The sequence below is a fragment of the Epinephelus fuscoguttatus genome, linkage group LG15, assembly GCF_011397635.1.
Source record: "Epinephelus fuscoguttatus linkage group LG15, E.fuscoguttatus.final_Chr_v1".
Classification (NCBI taxonomy): Eukaryota; Metazoa; Chordata; class Actinopteri; order Perciformes; family Serranidae; genus Epinephelus; species Epinephelus fuscoguttatus.
The window spans coordinates 35,529,844-35,547,257 of NC_064766.1; the positions used below are offsets into that span (position 1 = coordinate 35,529,844).

A 17,414-nucleotide genomic window follows, 5' to 3' on the forward strand; every position below is an offset into this window, starting at 1 on the left:
CACCATTTTAAATATGTTATCAATAATTAGGTGGAAGCAACTTTGATTGGACCCTACAGGAAAATCTGTCTCAAAGTTGTCAGCTGTATGGCTGAGCAATATATTAATACACTATCGATATCATGATATGACACTGGATATCTTTATCTTTGATTTTCCCTGGTTTTTAAGGCTGTATTACAGTAAAGTAAGGTGATTTTCTGAACTTACCGGACTGTTTTAGCTGATGTATTATTTACCTTTACCCACTTAGACATTTTATCTACACTACTCATCATTATTTAGAGGTGGGGGAAAAAATCAATACAGCGTAGTATCGTGATATTTTTGTATGGAATATCGTATCGTCACATGGACGCCAAGTACTGATTTTTTTATTTTCTCAATTATTTATATTTAAAAAAAAAAAAAAAAAATACAAATTAAACTTTAAACTACTGGTAGCATACTAGAATAATATAGTCAATTGCAAGACTTAAGTGAGACTAAAAATCTAGATAAAACAGATAATGATAAATTTTTCCTTTGGGGACAAAATTTGCAGTTCAAAAAAGGCCATAAATCGCGATATCTTGCAATATATTTTATCGCAATACTCAATTTTTAGTATCCCAATAATACTGTATTGTGACTTAAGTATTGTGATAATATCATTTCATGGGGCCTCTGGTGATTTCCACCCCTAATAATTATTTATTTTTTTAAAAAAATCAGCCAACTCTACAAAATTGTCGCAATATATCATATATCATTCATATCACCCAGCCTTATTTTGCAGTTAAGAAATAAATGAGATTAAAATCATAGTGTAGCTAAAGTTTGGGGCAACAAGTACAGCACTGTTGCCATGGTGAAAATTGAATTATTGCAGGGAAGGCACAATGATACTGTCTAAGGAGACAGTTTACCACCAAATCAAAAATACTTTTATCAGTCTGGATTGTTTTGGTGTGAGTTGGCAAGTGTTATTGGCCTTGGAGATCTCTGCCTTCGCTCTGATATAATTGAGCTCTATACTAAACACTGACACTCAGCTTGTGGTGCTCAAAGTGCCAAAAAATAGATTTGAGAAACTCAACAACAATGTCTCTTTCCAAAGATCATGACTCAGTTAATCAAGATAATCCACAGACCTTGTTGTGAGCAGTTTCATGTAGGAACAGGTTTCTTTCTACCAAACTACACCAGCCAACTGCAGCAAGCTATTATGACGGGCCCTAGTTACTAGTTATGACGCACACACATGCACACAGAGTTTTAGGCATATATATATATATTTTACCAACAGTGTGTCTTACTGCTGCTTTTATGTTACATCCACTTGCAGAACTGCTGTGAATCGTATCGTCTCATTACAGGATTAAACGATTTGATATCGGACAACAACATACATATTACCTAGAAATCATCACCTGTGTATGACAAAAACTACAAAAGAAAATAGGAAGATATTAGTTTAACTGAATATTTTTTTACAGTTAAATTCTGGTTTTTATATAGTTTATGCAGAAATATGTATATAATTTTGTTATAGATTGATGCTTGTGTACGAAAGCAGAAAACTATGATGGAGATGGTTTTGCCGAGGGCATATAAAGAAAATTGCACCTTTTTTGATTTCATGTGAGTTCTTTGAACAATTTCTGTGTATGTGTCTGTTTCATTTAGGATTATTCTAACTACTTGTTTTGTTTGTTGTATTACAATACATTTAAAATTCTAGAGGGAAGGTTTTCACCATAAGCCGCTTTAGGTTGCTTACCTCTCCTGCACAATCCCTGCCATGTTTATTTTTATATACTTGTTTTCATCACATCTTGTGTGCTAATAAAATTCAAATTTAAACACGGGCATATTCCCAGGTGGCAATCCGTCCCCTCCATCCCACGGGCTGCCTGCACTGTCCATATTTACACCCCTGATCGCTGCAGAAGGAAGAGTGCATCTACTGCTAGCTCATCTAGCACAAGTTAGCTAGCTAAAAGCCCCTTTTACACTGCCAGATTTTCCACGAATGTTGGGCCGTTTTGCCGGCAAGCTGCGAGCGTTTAGACACACAGAGCCGGATTGGCGAGTTGATCCGAGGTGCCCAATTTTCCACCTTGTAGGGTAGTCATATTGGTGGAACCCTTTTAGTTTAAACAGACCGAGGCGGCCTTCCGCAACAGGAGGGGCTGTTGATGACTTGTGGGAGGAGCTGTTGATGACGCTGCAGGTGCGAGTCACTGGTGGTGGATAAACAGGAAACAGTTGATAGCAGGAATTAGCAAGTAGCTAGTAGCAAGAGGGAAACGCAAACCTAACAGACACTGTAAAGATGAGCAATTGGGGAGACAAGGAATTGCGCGCCCTCCTTGTCCTGACAAATGAAGAGGCCATTAATTGTCAGATGACGGGGACGGTGAAGAACGGACCGACTTACAAGAGAATCGTAGGACTGACCAGCTGTGGCTTCCCTCCCATGTCACTGTTTACGTCACACGCTGAGCTACAGGTTTTGTTACTTGCTCACGCCCCCCATTGCCCCAAAAAAGGCGCATTCTGTATGAACAAAAGTAGGTTGGCAGCATTTTGCTGCACTCCCCGATTTTGTTTTTATACTGCCAATGCTGAAAAAAGACTGATTGGGCTTTCCTGCAGATTTGCACAATTCCTGTTTAAAAAGGGCTTCAGTTACAGCTCAGGAGGACGCCATTAATGATTACATCTCACTCTGTCATGAGCACAAGCCTCTCGTCCATTAGCAGTGGTGTGTGTAGTTTGGAAGAAATAGTTCCTACGTGAAACTGCTCACAACAAGGTCTGTGGATTATCTTAAGTAGGCGGGACATGATTTCTGGAAAGAGACATTGCTGTTGAGTTTTTCAAATTCAAAGAAACGGCCGATATCTCACACTCAGCAACTCACCCTAAAACAACAGAGATTGAGAAATAGCACTATAGGTAACAGGGAAATATGTGTTTTTGAATTTGGGGTGAACTGTGCCTTTAAGTGCAACAGCTTGTCTGTGGAAGAGTGGAGGTAAGTATCAGCCAGGAGGCGAGGAGCTTGGCAGTAGGTGTAACACTGTGCCCTTCATATTGTGCAAGCTCAGAGTGCCACACCCAGTAAATCATTCACCAGTGTGCACACAGAGGCTAGGCACAATGAACAACTGTCTGTGCTCTTTAACATTCTGCTCTATCAGTCTGCCAAAGTACAGAGTCAAAACAGTGTGAGGAAGCCTGCTTTTTATTTTACAATTTAATGCTAATAAAAATGATCTGTAACACAGGATCTAAGCTGTAAACAAAGCCTTAAACACTGATCATTTACTATCTTATTCTATAAACCTTTCTTACTATTGTAGTTAATTAAATGAACTTAGACTTGTAAAAACTGAATCTGCTACAGCAGCACAAGTTCACCAAGACATTCTTTAATGACCATGGAAAATTACAACTTCAACACCTTAATGTGCACACACTGTACAGGAACGTCAAGGTTTCCTTTGATTAGCAGGTTCAAGAACATTTGTCTCCTCTTGTGTCTGGTCAGTCTTGCGTTCAGACAGTTGGAGGCAGTGGCAGGTAACACCACGCTCATCACATCCACGCCCTTGTGATGACTTTCACAGGATTACTGTCAGTATGTCGCAACAGCCTCGGTGACACAAAGGGTTTAAACTACGCCTTGTAAACAGTATTGTTTGAAAAACCGGTCAAAGATAATCAACGTTTTTGTTTTACAGTAATTCGAAATGGAGCATGTTCATGTGAAATATTAAAAAAGGCGGTTTTAATGTTTTATTTCATTTAGATTTGTTTTATTTTTCTTTACAAAATATATCAAAACTATAAAATTTAGCAAGCAATTTAAACTCAACTCCACACAACAGCCACACAACTGCAAAATCGTATCATTTACTGTCAACACAGTAGACACCAGAATACCCAAAGTTGTTATCATACAGTAGATAGAAAGCCCGCAGCCCCTCACTGCCTATATATAAATACAACTATCATCATAAACCAGCTAAACCAGCCCCCCCGACCCTCTACAAGGAGAAGCAGGTATAGCTAATGAATGGGGGTGGATGGGAAAGGCAAAGCAAACAACACAGAACACACAGAACAAAGTACTTACAACAGACTGCATCTGCGGAGTTTTCAGTGCAAAAGACTTTTACCAAAAAGCAGCAAAAAAAAAAAAAAATAACAAAAACTTACAGCAGAGCACACACACACACACACACACACACACACACACACATGTGCCACCTGCTTGTTCTGTTTCTCATTCATGTTCAGGGGCATACCAAGCATTCATATCCCAGGCCTCTCTACATCCTGTACAGTGGAAAAGTAAACACCATTATTTCTGAGCTTCATTGTTCATGTCTTTCTGCACACCTCTCCCAGAGTCTTGAATTTCGGTCCGAGCGTGTTTAGGAAGTCGAGGTTATCGTTGTCGCCGAACTCGCTGCAGCATCCCACAGAGCCGGCTGCGGAGCCCGCCCCCTCATACCCGTAGGAGTGGACGATGTCGTCGGCGTACCGCCCGTCCTCCTCTGCTCCAAAATAGCCCAGCTTCTGCAAGACAAAGTGGAGGGGAGAGGAAAGCGTGTTATTACTTGGTGTGGACTAAGCCTGAGCGATAGGAGGGGAGATACTACACTGTGTGATAAGACGAGGCTGCTCAGGATATGACTGGCAGTCAGATATTACACAGAGAAATAATATCTCTCACCAAGAAGTTGAGAAATAATAAAGTTTACGGAGGATAGTATCACGGCTTACAGATTACATTACACACGAGAATTACCTAAGCTCTTACAGATAACAAAGAAGTTATTAAACCTCAGAGAATAAAAGGTGTACACATCTGGACACATTTAATTCTGCCACATACTCCCACTTTTTGTGCCTCCTTCCAATCTTAAAACACCTCTTTTTTTGTTGTATCATATCTATAAATAAATAGCTTTTCTTTTTAACTATAAAACAACATTACCTGGTGTAGATAGCAGCCATTTGTTTGCCAGTTGTGGAGGAAATTTGAGTCCTGAGCAAAGTATCTGCTGTCAAAGGCCGCACCGCTACCCAGGAGAGTGCCTCCATACTGCTGAGTACCGTACTGGCTTTCATACTGGCCAGAATAGAACTCCTTGGTATCGGTTACGTGAACACCGGACTGCCCATACATCCCGTTCTCTTGTGCTCCGAATGTGCTGGAGCTTTTGTTCCCCAGCCATCCTGCATTCACCATGGAGCCCTTAACGGAGCCCTTCACTGCTGGCTCAGCCCCCGTAGTGGGAACATTGATGAGACTCGAATCCTGCGGAGAAAAACAATAAAACAAAAACGAGCAATCAAGTAACAATTAAAGAAATGAAGCAATAGAGAGAAAAAAAGTTTGGATAAAAATAAGGTTGCTTCACAAGGGTATGAGCCCAGGCAATGCTTTCATTACTATGTCCTTACCACTTCGTCCCCTGGGGCCTCTGTGTTTGATTTGAGCAGGATTCCACCGCTGTCTCCCACATCTTCAAATTCCAGCTTGTCTCTCTTTGTTACACAGAAAAATGCAAGCAGTGCGCCTGCAGTAACAAAGCAAACATGTTAGATATTAATGTACAAGGAGTGCAGTTTTTAACAAATAGGGCTCCACCTGTGGTAGGCATCACAGTGATACACTGTGTAACACCTCCACAAATCATTGCTCCGTGCCCGATGTACAATGCATAATTCAGTGACAGAATCTCCAACTTTCTAACGCTCGTCTCGCACTTTTACACATGCATGAGCACAAAATTTCTGTGTTATTATCTACACAGTGTAGCCTACACAATTCTGCTGGAGAGAGTATATCAGTGGGGGACTCACCGAGCAGTAGGAGGAGGGCCAGAGGCAACAGCAAAGCCAGTATACCCAGTGGCCCTAATGACACAGAGCTTTGCTTGGCCAAACAGGCTCCATTCCTGCACTGGCAGATCCTTACTTTGGCCGTCTGTACTTTACCATTGCCCTGCAGATCTGAAACGTCCATGGCAACCTCGTGTATCCCTGTAGGAAGCTCTTTCAAGTGCTGCAACGTGGCCGCCGTGTCTGAGGTGGAAACACGTGGAGAAATTATGAAGATTTTCCCAGGTTTCTCCAAGAAATGGCAACGCAAATTATTCTGGGACAGATCACAGCCCAGTCTCATAAATTTAGTTGTCATTACAAATAGGGTAAACAACCACTTTAACAACAGCAACACATTCAGAATGTAAACCTTTTTTTTAATGCATACACTCAGTGTTAATACTGCGTATGCCCCAAACATTAGCTGTGACAATTTCATAACTACAAAGCTCATGTCATTTTCCTCGCCTCATGCGTTGCAGGGCCAACTTCCTGTTTGAGTCTTGCCCCACCCACCTACACAATGTCATAACTGTGAGGTCATGCAATTTTGATTATGTGGTTTCACAGCTGTGGCTCAACAAAAAAGTTTTCACTCCTCAGGTGAGAAAATAAAACCTGTCCCATTTGACCCTGTGTCCCAATCACACCTGATTCACCTGACTAGAGCCCAACTGATCAATCTTATTATTTAATATTTATTTTACATATTATGATGATAAATTGCCGTGCAGAGGATGTTTGCAGCATTTTAGAAACAGTGTCGTCATTACACAGTTTGCCCACCAGGGAGCACAAATGTATTTTTTAACTGTAAAATGTCCCGCAAAATTATAATAAGGAATTTTCATTAAAAATGCAGTAGCTAATATATCATTATCAGATTTTTAAAACTCCTTTGATGCCACTCCAGTCCTGGAAAGTAACTGATTACATTTACAGAAGCTCTGGTTCATTTTCTTTCTCATATTTCCAAGTATATTTGTAGTTTTTTGTTCACTTTGTTTGACAGCTGTAGTCACAACACATGAAATGAGCTCTTGAAATATGTTACGGACTAAATTACCTGCATCGATGATAATGACACACTGATGTAATACATATATATAGAGAGAGAACTGACGGGTCATTCTGCTGCATGACAAGTGCTCATGCTTTTGAAACTCTAAGCACATTTTGCTGATGATACTTGTATAGACTTTGACTTGTAATGGTGTAATGCTACTTTTAATTCCTCTTCCACCACATACTGGTATCAGCCAAAATTCCTTATCAGTCAGGCTGTAAACAATCAACTTTATATCTGCTTCTGGCTCATTCACTGGCCATGAAATGCCTCTGTTATCTTTTGTGTTGGTGGTTTATTTTGATAGCTTTTCTGAGGAAAATAAAAAGCATGTTTTGGAGATGGTAAATATTTGAATCATTAACTGAGACTTGGGTTATGCTGTGAGAGGAGTTTGCACGATTCCTTTACAGCTGTTTCAATAATGTTTCGCTGTTGTTAAACATGTCTCCAGTAGTTTTTTCTCCTGTATTTCGGTTAAAAGACACTCGTAGATCAAATAGAAATACAGCCCCCTACCATTATATTTAGTTAGAGACCATTTGCCGTCAGGATCTTTCAAAACAAAGTTGAAGGGGGGTCCATAGGGTTTCTCGTCCTTGTCTTCAGCCACAACCACCACAGAGCCGAGCTCTCCTTCCTTCTCACACACCACCAATTCGCTGGTGGGGATCAATGGCACGTTGTCGTTGACATCCTCCACCACGAGGATGACTGTTCCTGTTCCCGTCTTGGAGCCTGGAATACATTAGAGTTATATAACTACATTTAATAGGGCAGGTCGACACTGACAGAAGACTACATAGACCAAGTCGGGTTCTGGCAACATTTGACTATGTATGATCCTGCAATTAAAAATTCTGATACACATCTGGGATATGAGCCCAGTATTCACGGCCACATTAGAGGACTGTGAGTCATGGTGACTTGTCACATCACATCTTGTCAACAGGTGTTCTCACGATAGACACGGGCAGGGCATGCTTTTTGTTCAGACACATACCGACGAGGGTGGAGCTGGTGGAGCTGGTGACTTTCGAATGTGTAACAATGCCACTTACAGGCGAAGAGCTTACGGGTGTTGATTAGACATGCAGACTACACACTTTGCCAAACCACAGCTTTCAGTGACAGTGTGATGCATATTTGCCAAACCCAAAGAAGACAGTGTGAGTTTATAATGAAGATGAGTAAAGAATTAGTCAGCAGCACGTTATTAAGGCTTGTGATTTTTTTTTTTTCTTCGTCAGTCAATTAGTTTTCAGGTATGCTATAATCTACACAATAAAAGTATGTCTGTGTTACATATTATCATTTTGGGTCTTGTATGGAGTCCGTGCCTCGTAGAAGTCATGGGAAAAGAAATATACAGCATTTAAAAGTAACTTACTGGCATCAACAGCCTTCATGCTGATGGTGTACAGTCCATCCTTGACCAGCTGTGACTCTCTGTCAATTTGGTTTGCAACCCTCAGCTCTCCGTTATTTCTGTCGACATTGACCCAGGCACCTGGGTCTGTGAGCTTATAATACCTGAGAGAGAGTGTGAAAAAAGTACTTGTGTATTAGCAGCACATTCTTCAGTTTAGCAGTGAAAGTCTGCCCTCCAGTGTTTAAGAGAAGTAACATAAACTTGAGGGTCTTGAGCATTACCTGTGATTGTGTCTGGTATCAGCCATACCGTACCACATCACTTTTAAACATATATAGAGTGCTTACTTGATGCCGACGCTGCTGTTGGTCTCAGGATCCGTAGCTATGTACTTTCCAATCAGCGTGCCGTTTGGTGTGTTCTCTTTGATATTGAAGCGGACAGTCGGAGCCGAGAATTCAGGACCCTCGTCTTCGTCTTGTACATTCAAATCCACAGGGATGGTCAGCCATTGGGCCGTGGTGCCTTTCAATTCAGCTTCATTACGTGCAGTAATCTCAAGCTTTACATTTTTGTTCCGCTCAAAATCTAAAGGCTGGAGAAACAGGGAGGGAATATGTTGTTAATATTGTCACTGCTGCGTTATAAGCCTTGACTTTCTATAATATGCACGGCTCTATATGATATTAATTTGATATTATTACATAGTCTTACTCACTTTTGTCACATACAGAAGCCCCTCGTTTGTTTTGGGGTCAGTGTCGATTCTGAAATTCCCATTTTCATTTCCTTTAGATATGATGAATTTCGTAATCCAGTTTGGTGTGTTTATCAAATCCTTATCTTCGACGGGAATTCGGAAGATGAGTTTGTCTTTTTCGTTTTCTTTGACAGTGGCTGTATACTGAAAGGAACAAGAAGTGTGTTACTTTAATGAGACAGTCTTTTAGTGAAACAAGTACACAACACTCTGATGACAAAGACGTAATTGCTAATCGCTTACAGAAGGTTTTGTGAAAGTCGGTGCATTGTCATTGATGTCCCCCACAGTAATGGTTGCTGTTGCTGTGTTGAACAGGCCATTATTTGCACCATTCATATCTTTGATTTGTACGGTCACCAGGTACTTGTCTTTCGTCTAAAGAACACATTATGACAAAATGATACGAGGGAAAGGTAAAACAACACGTTTAGATGAGGTAATATGAGTAATCATAAATGCAATGCTGCCAGTGCTCACCTCTCGGTCCAGGGTGTTAGTTACTGTGGTGATGACACCTGTGGCTGGGTTGATGGCAAACATGTCTAATCCTGTCAGGAGCGTATACCTGATCTTGACATGGAGGCTTCCTACCAGATCTCTGTCTGTGGCCTCCACTTTCCCCACCTCTGTCCCTGTGGCGTGAAACACAATTGTCAAGTTTATTATCGGCCACGCTTACGGTAAAACACCACAGGATTACCGGCGTATATTGCAAGTTCATGTATTTCACCTGGAGGGCTTTGCTCAGGCACAGAATACTGGAGTGAGCCTTGGAATGTTGGAGCGTTGTCATTCTCATCGTCGACATTTATCACCACGTTCAAAGGCAAGTCTGTCTCCTTATTTGTGTTCTCTTCAAAAACTCTGACTGTTAACTGTGAAGAAATTAATAAAATTTTACAAGGTTAACACCTTCAAAAGTACAAAGACGTGCAAAACATAATATGTGGTTTAATTTATTTTCAGTGTCAGATAAGTCAGGTAAAGCAGTGGTTTCCAACTGGTGGGTCGTGGTCCAAAAGTGGGTCGCAGGTCTATTCTCAATGAACCGTAAGTGACTTGCATGTCAAAAGAACTTTATTTTTAAGTGCAGTGAATTTCTGACACAGAGCTTTGATTTTGAAATGCTATTTCCTGCTGTAGAGTAAGTGACTAACGTACAGCTACTCAACAGAGACGGCAAACTAGTTCAAAGACATGGCCAAACACAAGTATGACGCTGAACTGTGTGGACCTTGAACTAATGACTAAGAAGAAATCTGGACTCTGTGGTGGGACCACTGATTTATAGAGCTTTTCAAGTGATTTACTGCTGAAATTTTGCATCAACTCCAAAAATATTTTGCCTCACACCTTGTGCCTTGGGAAATCATGACATTTTTCACTATTTTAAGACACTTGAAGACCAAACAGTTGATTCTTTGAGTAAATAACAGTCAGCTGTGTCTCATACTCACTACAAACTTTGGGTACTGCTCACGATCGACTGCCTTGTGCATAATCAACATCCCTGTGTCCCTCTTAAGCGAGAACACTTTCTGTGGATCCTGGTCGTAACCAGGTCCACTGATGGTGTAGTACACTTTATACGCAGCTTGCGAGTCCGATACAATCTGCAAGAGGAAGAGAAAACACATCCAAGTAAACACAACGAAACACAGATTTGAATCTAAAGTCTGGTGCAGGTATTAAAACATCCAAGGAATTAATCACAGGGTTAAGTCAGTGGAAAGCTGTGTAATTAAAAGGTGTGTCTGGGTGTGTGAATCGCACAGTCTGAGTGGGAAAATGAGCATGAGAAAACAGAGGCAAGTGCAGCAAGAGGAAGATGAAGAGAATTTGTGGATTTGCAAATGCAGGGATAAAGACTTAATAGACATGTAGGCTAGTGTAAACATTAAAAACGCATAACAATGCTTGAGTAATATATAAAACAGTGTTTAAAAGATTACCATCTCAATGTTTTTTGGGAAAGGTCCCTTGTCATTCTCTATGATGTCGAAGGGTGGGGGACTCCAGCGCCTCTTGGAGCGCCTCAGGATGTCACTGGGCTGTGGTATGACAACAGGTCAGGCATGTTTAGCAAACAAAAAAGGTACTTGAACACTCTGACATGTTTAAATCTGTTGCAGCAGAATATATTAATGCATAATATTACCTGTCTTTCCAGTGTTTTACTGTGGACAACATGAACTGCCATCTCACTTTTCCGTCCATTGTCCTGAGCCGAAACAGAAAATGTCTGCCCTCCTGTTGCCCATTCAAGCTATAATAGACAAAAGTGTTCAATAAAGAATAAATACACACATAGTGAGCGACGTAACTGTTGTTATTTTGTGTGTGGTGGGTGGTGTTTGTGGTGTAAATATGTGGAAGGAGTCCGGGATTTAACAGGAGCCCACACCGGACAGGAACTGAGGTAAAAAGTCGAGCCTTAAAGTCACTTTCACACATCAGCAAATCGAACCACAGCGTGATAAAACTAACCAAAAACGTCCCCTTTAATAGCAAATAAATACATTATAACAATATTTCTATTTGGCGACACTTAACAGGAAGGTTTGCGGTTACATTTGTATCGAGGACACGTTTATATTACAAGAGAATGTAAAAGCAAACTGGAGGCACTCACCAACACCAGGCAGAAGGTCAAAATTAAAACATTCGCCATTTTTGAAAACTTTTGATGAACTTTGTCCGACGGGGGAAGTTGAACTCCACCGGTGGTGACTCGTCCAAAAAGTTTCTGATGATAAAACTGTTTCGGTGTTAAACGCTCGCCAGGAAAAAAACCGCACTTGTGTTCTCAGTGAGAGACGGAGAGAGTTTTTTGCTCTGAGTGTCTGTCGCTGCTGCCGACAGTGAGTCAGCCACAGACACACCTTGGCTGCCACACCCAGACTGTGTGTTCACCCTCCCTGCTCGAGACCTGCGGGCGAAGGCAGTCTTGGGCTGTGCTCAGTATTGTGTTGCTTATGTAGTGCACAAGTCAACTCGTAAAACTTTGCATTTATATATGTGTGTGTTTCTGCCAGCAGGGGGAAATGTTGCTTAAAGTAACACTGGAATTTTAGAGTGTTGCAAGACATCAAAACACATATAAACACTATAAATTCCATATTTATAGTGTTATATGAGACACAAATAAATGCATATAAATGCACTGTAGTGTAGTGTTTTTTGTGATAATGCAGTGCAGGTGCTTTAAATTGTGGGAGCTACACGGTTAAAGTGTCCATGGTTTGTGTTCTTGCACTTTGCATGAGATAATTGTTTGTTTGTCTGCTTGTTTTTCTGGTTTCAGAAACCTCTCCCAGGTCCACTCAGTGTTTGACCCTTGCACGCCCCTCCTCTCGCCTCTGCTGCACCACTGAAGCATTATGGTAGGAGGAACAGAACTGCACTCCTCACTTAACGCCACAGGAATGTTTGCTGAATGAAGCCTGGTGTGGGGGGGAGGCTCTGCTCCCACAGCGAAAGCGCTCACTATCTCTATAAACTGCTGATAAAAGAGAGACCGGGCAGATCCAGCAACACTGGGCCTGTGTCCTTTGTAAAACATTTTCCAAGTGGATCTACTGTAACAGGGGTTAGGCTTTGTTTAAAAAGAGCATAGGGAAGTCAGAGTACGTGGGGCTGCAACAGGAAAGGTGAGAAAAATGTCAGGAAGACTGCACTGCTGTGAGTCATGGGCGTGGACGTAAAGAAAAGGCTCTTTAAATGGAGAACAGGCTCAGCAAAAATACCCTCTTGTATCACTCCCAAACTAAAAATGAAAGTGAATTATGGTTGTGCTCAGGCTTACAGTACACAGAGTAAGTATGTTTAAGCAGATAAATGTGTTTCTGCTTATTCTATCGGTGACACAATGTCTGACCTCTCCCTCCCACACTGTCCACTCTGTGTGGTAGTCTGCAGGAAAATAAGTCACAGCAGAGGCACTTTAGCTTCTGCAGATGAACAAAGAATTGCTTAACGGACTTCCTGTAAATTAGCCCAGTTTAAAGGAAACCAAAGATGAATCATTTCTCAGCAGGACCCAGATCTGAACTACAAAAAACACATCTTAACATCACTGTTGCATGACTAACTCAGAATTCATCAGCTGACCCGCACTGTGTCGTAGCAGGGTTTGCTTGCTCCTTTTAAAACATCCGTTTGTCGTTGGTTGTATCTTCCCAGGTATTTCACGAGGTGTATCAATGTGTTGTTGCACAATCTAGTTTGGTGCGAATTGCCACCATGACGAAAACAAACCATGTGTGTTGCCAGGCCGCGACATAAGATGTTTTCGTACATCCCATTTAAAAGCTGTAAAGGCAAAGTCGCTCCAGTTGTTCAGTTTATGACAGTGACATATGCCATATGCCTGAGGTAAGAAAGTTTGTCACCTAATGCAATTGCTCCACCCTTCTCTGCACTTCTGTTGTGTGGGTGCTAGCGAAAGGCAGGGTGGAGCATTCACGTCATGTGTGATGGTTAGTATTTGGGTGAGACAAGTAGCTCGGTGGTGTTTCTCAGCAATACTGTGACTAATAGCTGTATGATTGTCAGTGTGTCACTGGTCACCGGTGTCACTGACATGCACGAAAGGTTTTAATTAAACAATACAATCAAACAACACTTGCCAATTCCCAGTTAAGTTTCATTGGAGCCATGGCACACCTATCTGTAACGTACATGAAGGATTAGGTGTTCGAGTTTTGTGTAAACTGTGTCAGAAAGATGCTGACTCAACTTTATTGATGCTTTTACAATGGAAATGAGACCTGTTTTAATTATGTAGTATATCCTCGTCTGTGTGAATGAGTGGACGAGATTTTTTTTTAAATAAAAACCGTTTAAAATAATACAGGTTGTCAGCATTTCAAAAATGACCGTAAAGTGAAATCAACACCTCTCTGAAAGAGTTTGAATATAAATCAGAACATAATAACCTCCACAAAAGTAGGATGTAGTGCAGAGCTGCCATTTTAGACATCACACCTTAGACCAGGGGTGTCAAACATACGGCCCGGGGGCCAGAACCTGCCCACCAAAGTGTCCAATCTGGCCCACACCTTGTGAAGGCTAAGAGGTGCCAGGTTTCAGGAGCAAGTTAAACAGTGAGCAGTTGTCTTCATGTAAAAAGCTGCATCAGATGCTTTTGACTAGAATACAGTTCTTTTCTTACACTTTAGTTTGGTGTGGTGATGTCAGTATTACGACACAGGACATGTATAGAAAAATGCACATGTAGTGACATCACAAGCAGTTTGTCATCTGTTTTATAAATGGACAAGTGTTTTTGAAATGTACTTCTTTAAACAAAACAAAAAGGTAAAAGTTTGGAGGTGGTTGTTACTTATAGGATATTATGCAGCGGTTTAAAGGTCAGGCCCACCTGTGGTCAAATCAGACCAAATGTGGTCTATGAACTAAAATGATTTTGACACCCCTGCCTTGGACGTTAGTTCTAGCAAGGTGTATTGAATAAACTGACGTCTGAGCTCTCAACAAAATGTACATGTGTTTACTGACAGTTGTTATACCATGCTCTTTTAATATGGACGAATACACAGGGTTCCCATGTTTTGGAAAACCTGAAAAAGTCGTTGAATTCCACAATCTCATCTTCAAAGTCATGGCATTAGTAAAGTCCTTAAAAGTTTTGGAGAAGTCATGGACTTTTGTTGTGTGTAATGAAATGAAGTGTTACGGTAATCTTCCGAGGATAATCTTCCATGTAATGTAGCTTAATGTCATGTCTGTTTTCTGTAGCTGCTGACGTAACGTAGCTCTAATATGTGACGATTACCATCATGTACATTTCTTCATCTTCTCCTGCATGTATGCTGACGAGCTGCAATTATGTGTGAATAGTCTGAATCTGACACCTTTGACTAACAGCAGGCACGTGTGACAAGAAGAACAATGCTGTGATAGTGTGACTCCAAGACAAGGGCCAAGACAAGCTATTTTTTTGCACTACTAAGCACTTTTTTCTATACTTTTAAGCTACTTTTACTGCCCATTGTGTCTTGACTATTGTTTTTAAGTTTTTAAATGTATCTTCTTTGGAGCTGTTGTCCATTGTGTTTTCGTTGTCTTTTAAGTCGTATAGTGTTAGCCATTTGTCTGGTTTTATGTTTTTATCTTGTCACTACTTGCCTGTATGAGCAATCTACACCAAGACTATTTCCAATCAACCATGTGTGTCGAAATGGCAAATAAAGATCTATCTATCTATTCAACATGTAGGGTCATGAATCCCAAAGTCTCCAGGGTCCACTAGTACTTTTTTGAGATGGAGCAACTGACACAGGCAGCCTAGGTCGTTTTATTATCACTCAGAGCGCCAATACACATTTTGAATTTGGTTTAACTGCTCTAAAAGTAGAGCGTGTTAGTTCGAAGGTACTGAGCGTTCTGTTTTCTGAGCAAATTAATCAATGTGCCAACCGAACTGTGGCTCTACAGCTCAGTGTCCACAGACTGCCTATAAAATATAGAGTATTGCACAGTTCTGTTTGTGTATACTTTGTGAATGATCATGGAATTTTTATTACGGTACCTTGAAAAGTCATGAAAAAGTTTTGAAATTTTGTCCCCGAAAATGTTTGGGAACCCTGAATACACTGCATGATTTCAACTATCTAACAAACATATGCAGTTAATAGTGGGTCAGTTTTGGGTGACAGTGTTGTTAGAGTGTGTGTGTGTGTGTGTGTGTGTGTGTGTGTGTGTGTGTGTGTGTGTGTGTGTGTGTTTCTCAGGACTCTGCAATGTTATATTCTCCAAAAGTGGTTTGGTCACTTGAACTGGACGGACACGACACACCCAGCTCATGTGATATAACTCACTCTGCTGCATTTTCAGAATGCTCCAGACGCAATTAAGGTTATTATTCCAAACTATTTGCCGGGCTTTGAACTTTTCAGTTATCTCTATTGTATCTGTGTTAAATTAATGACTTTGAGGCTGTGAAGGAAGAACGAAGTCGGTCGCTTCAATCTCATGTGGTGCTTTTTTTTTTCCTGAGGTGCAACTTGTGCAGGTTCAACCAGGAAACTGTTATCTTTTATTCTGTTGCTACTGTTATCATTTGTTTTAAAAAGCAGAATTCTAAGTATGGAAATCCCATCTCTATCTGCCATATCATCATGAAGTACCCAGCATGAAAAGTGTTGGATCACAAGTAAAGTTAGTCCCCAGCCAATCATTAGTTTGGATGGTGTTTTCAAATGTTCTCTAATTCCCTATGTTTCTGAAGATAATGTCACATTATCCTCTGTATGTTGCCCAAATAACGTCATGCTTTCTCCATTGAACACTCCTCTCATGACATATTGCTCAAAGATGCCGATTAAGAAAGTCAGTGAGTAAGAAATCATTGCCCAAGAAGCAGTCAATCTCATTTTCAGTTAAAAAAAAAAAATGATGCAGATGTTGCAGAATTTCAGTGACATGTGGACGTTGCCATGTGATAAATAAATCACAGTTTACTAGAAACTAATTGTTTGATCATACAAGATAAAACCTGATACAGTCATTTCCTCTCTCACACACCTTTGACCATGGGGAGTTAAAGTTTCATGTATCCTGGCAACACAAACTTTTTATTTTTTCTCTCTCTGTGTATCTCAGTTAAACAAACTCACCAACGCCTACATGCACGAACACTCCCACAGTCCAGTGTGCACAGTGTGCAGCTGCATGTTCACGCACTCTGGGAATTTCACAGGCTCGGGTGAAGTTTTACAGATAAGTGAGAGATTTGGTCCAAAAGCACTCTGATACATTTCTTTTACTGGATATCAAAATGATATATAAATAGCAGACTGTAAGCGATAATGCAAAGTCAAGATCAGGATTAAATCCTTTCAAGGGCAGAGGTTTCGGGGTCACATTGGAGGGCAACATATATGAATCAGGGGGCTGGGTCATTTTGAGCATCAGATACTGTGGCATTATGGTGAATTTTTAGGCACCAGTTTGTGACTTTTCAGCATCAATTATTTAGTTTAGTCCAGTTCAGTTTAGTTTAGTTGATTTTAGTTTAGTTTAGTTTAGTTCAGTGCAGGTCAGTTCAGTTCAGTTCAGTTTAGTTTAGTTTACTTTAGTTTAGTTTAGTTCAGTTCCGTTTAGTTCAATTCTGTTTAGTTTAGTTTAGTTTAGTTTAGTTTAGTTCAGCTCAGTTTAGTTCAGTTTAGTTTAGTTTATCTGTACATACATGTATCGAAAATACAGGAAAAAGAAATTAAAAGTTAAAACATTGTGCAGGAGAGGTTGGAAGCCAAAAATGGCATATTAAGATACCTCCCCAATTTAAGAACAATCATACATAA

The 17,414-nt window shown here is 40.6% G+C and overlaps 1 protein-coding gene across 1 annotated transcript; it reads right to left on the minus strand.

The window, feature by feature from the left end:
* Nucleotides 1-3,216: 3,216 nt before the first annotated feature.
* On the minus strand, nt 3,217-12,075 carry dsc2l (desmocollin 2 like). The gene is made up of 15 exons (XM_049597899.1): nt 11,720-12,075; nt 11,246-11,353; nt 11,040-11,138; nt 10,545-10,700; nt 9,818-9,962; nt 9,565-9,719; nt 9,328-9,462; nt 9,043-9,228; nt 8,672-8,919; nt 8,343-8,485; nt 7,472-7,690; nt 5,866-6,087; nt 5,464-5,579; nt 4,994-5,317; nt 3,217-4,572 (listed from the first exon to the last, which is right to left on the minus strand). The coding sequence occupies exons 1-15, from the start codon at nt 11,756-11,758 to the stop codon at nt 4,375-4,377; spliced, it is 2,493 nt and encodes an 830-aa protein (XP_049453856.1). The 5' UTR covers nt 11,759-12,075; the 3' UTR covers nt 3,217-4,374.
* Nucleotides 12,076-17,414: the final 5,339 nt, after the last annotated feature.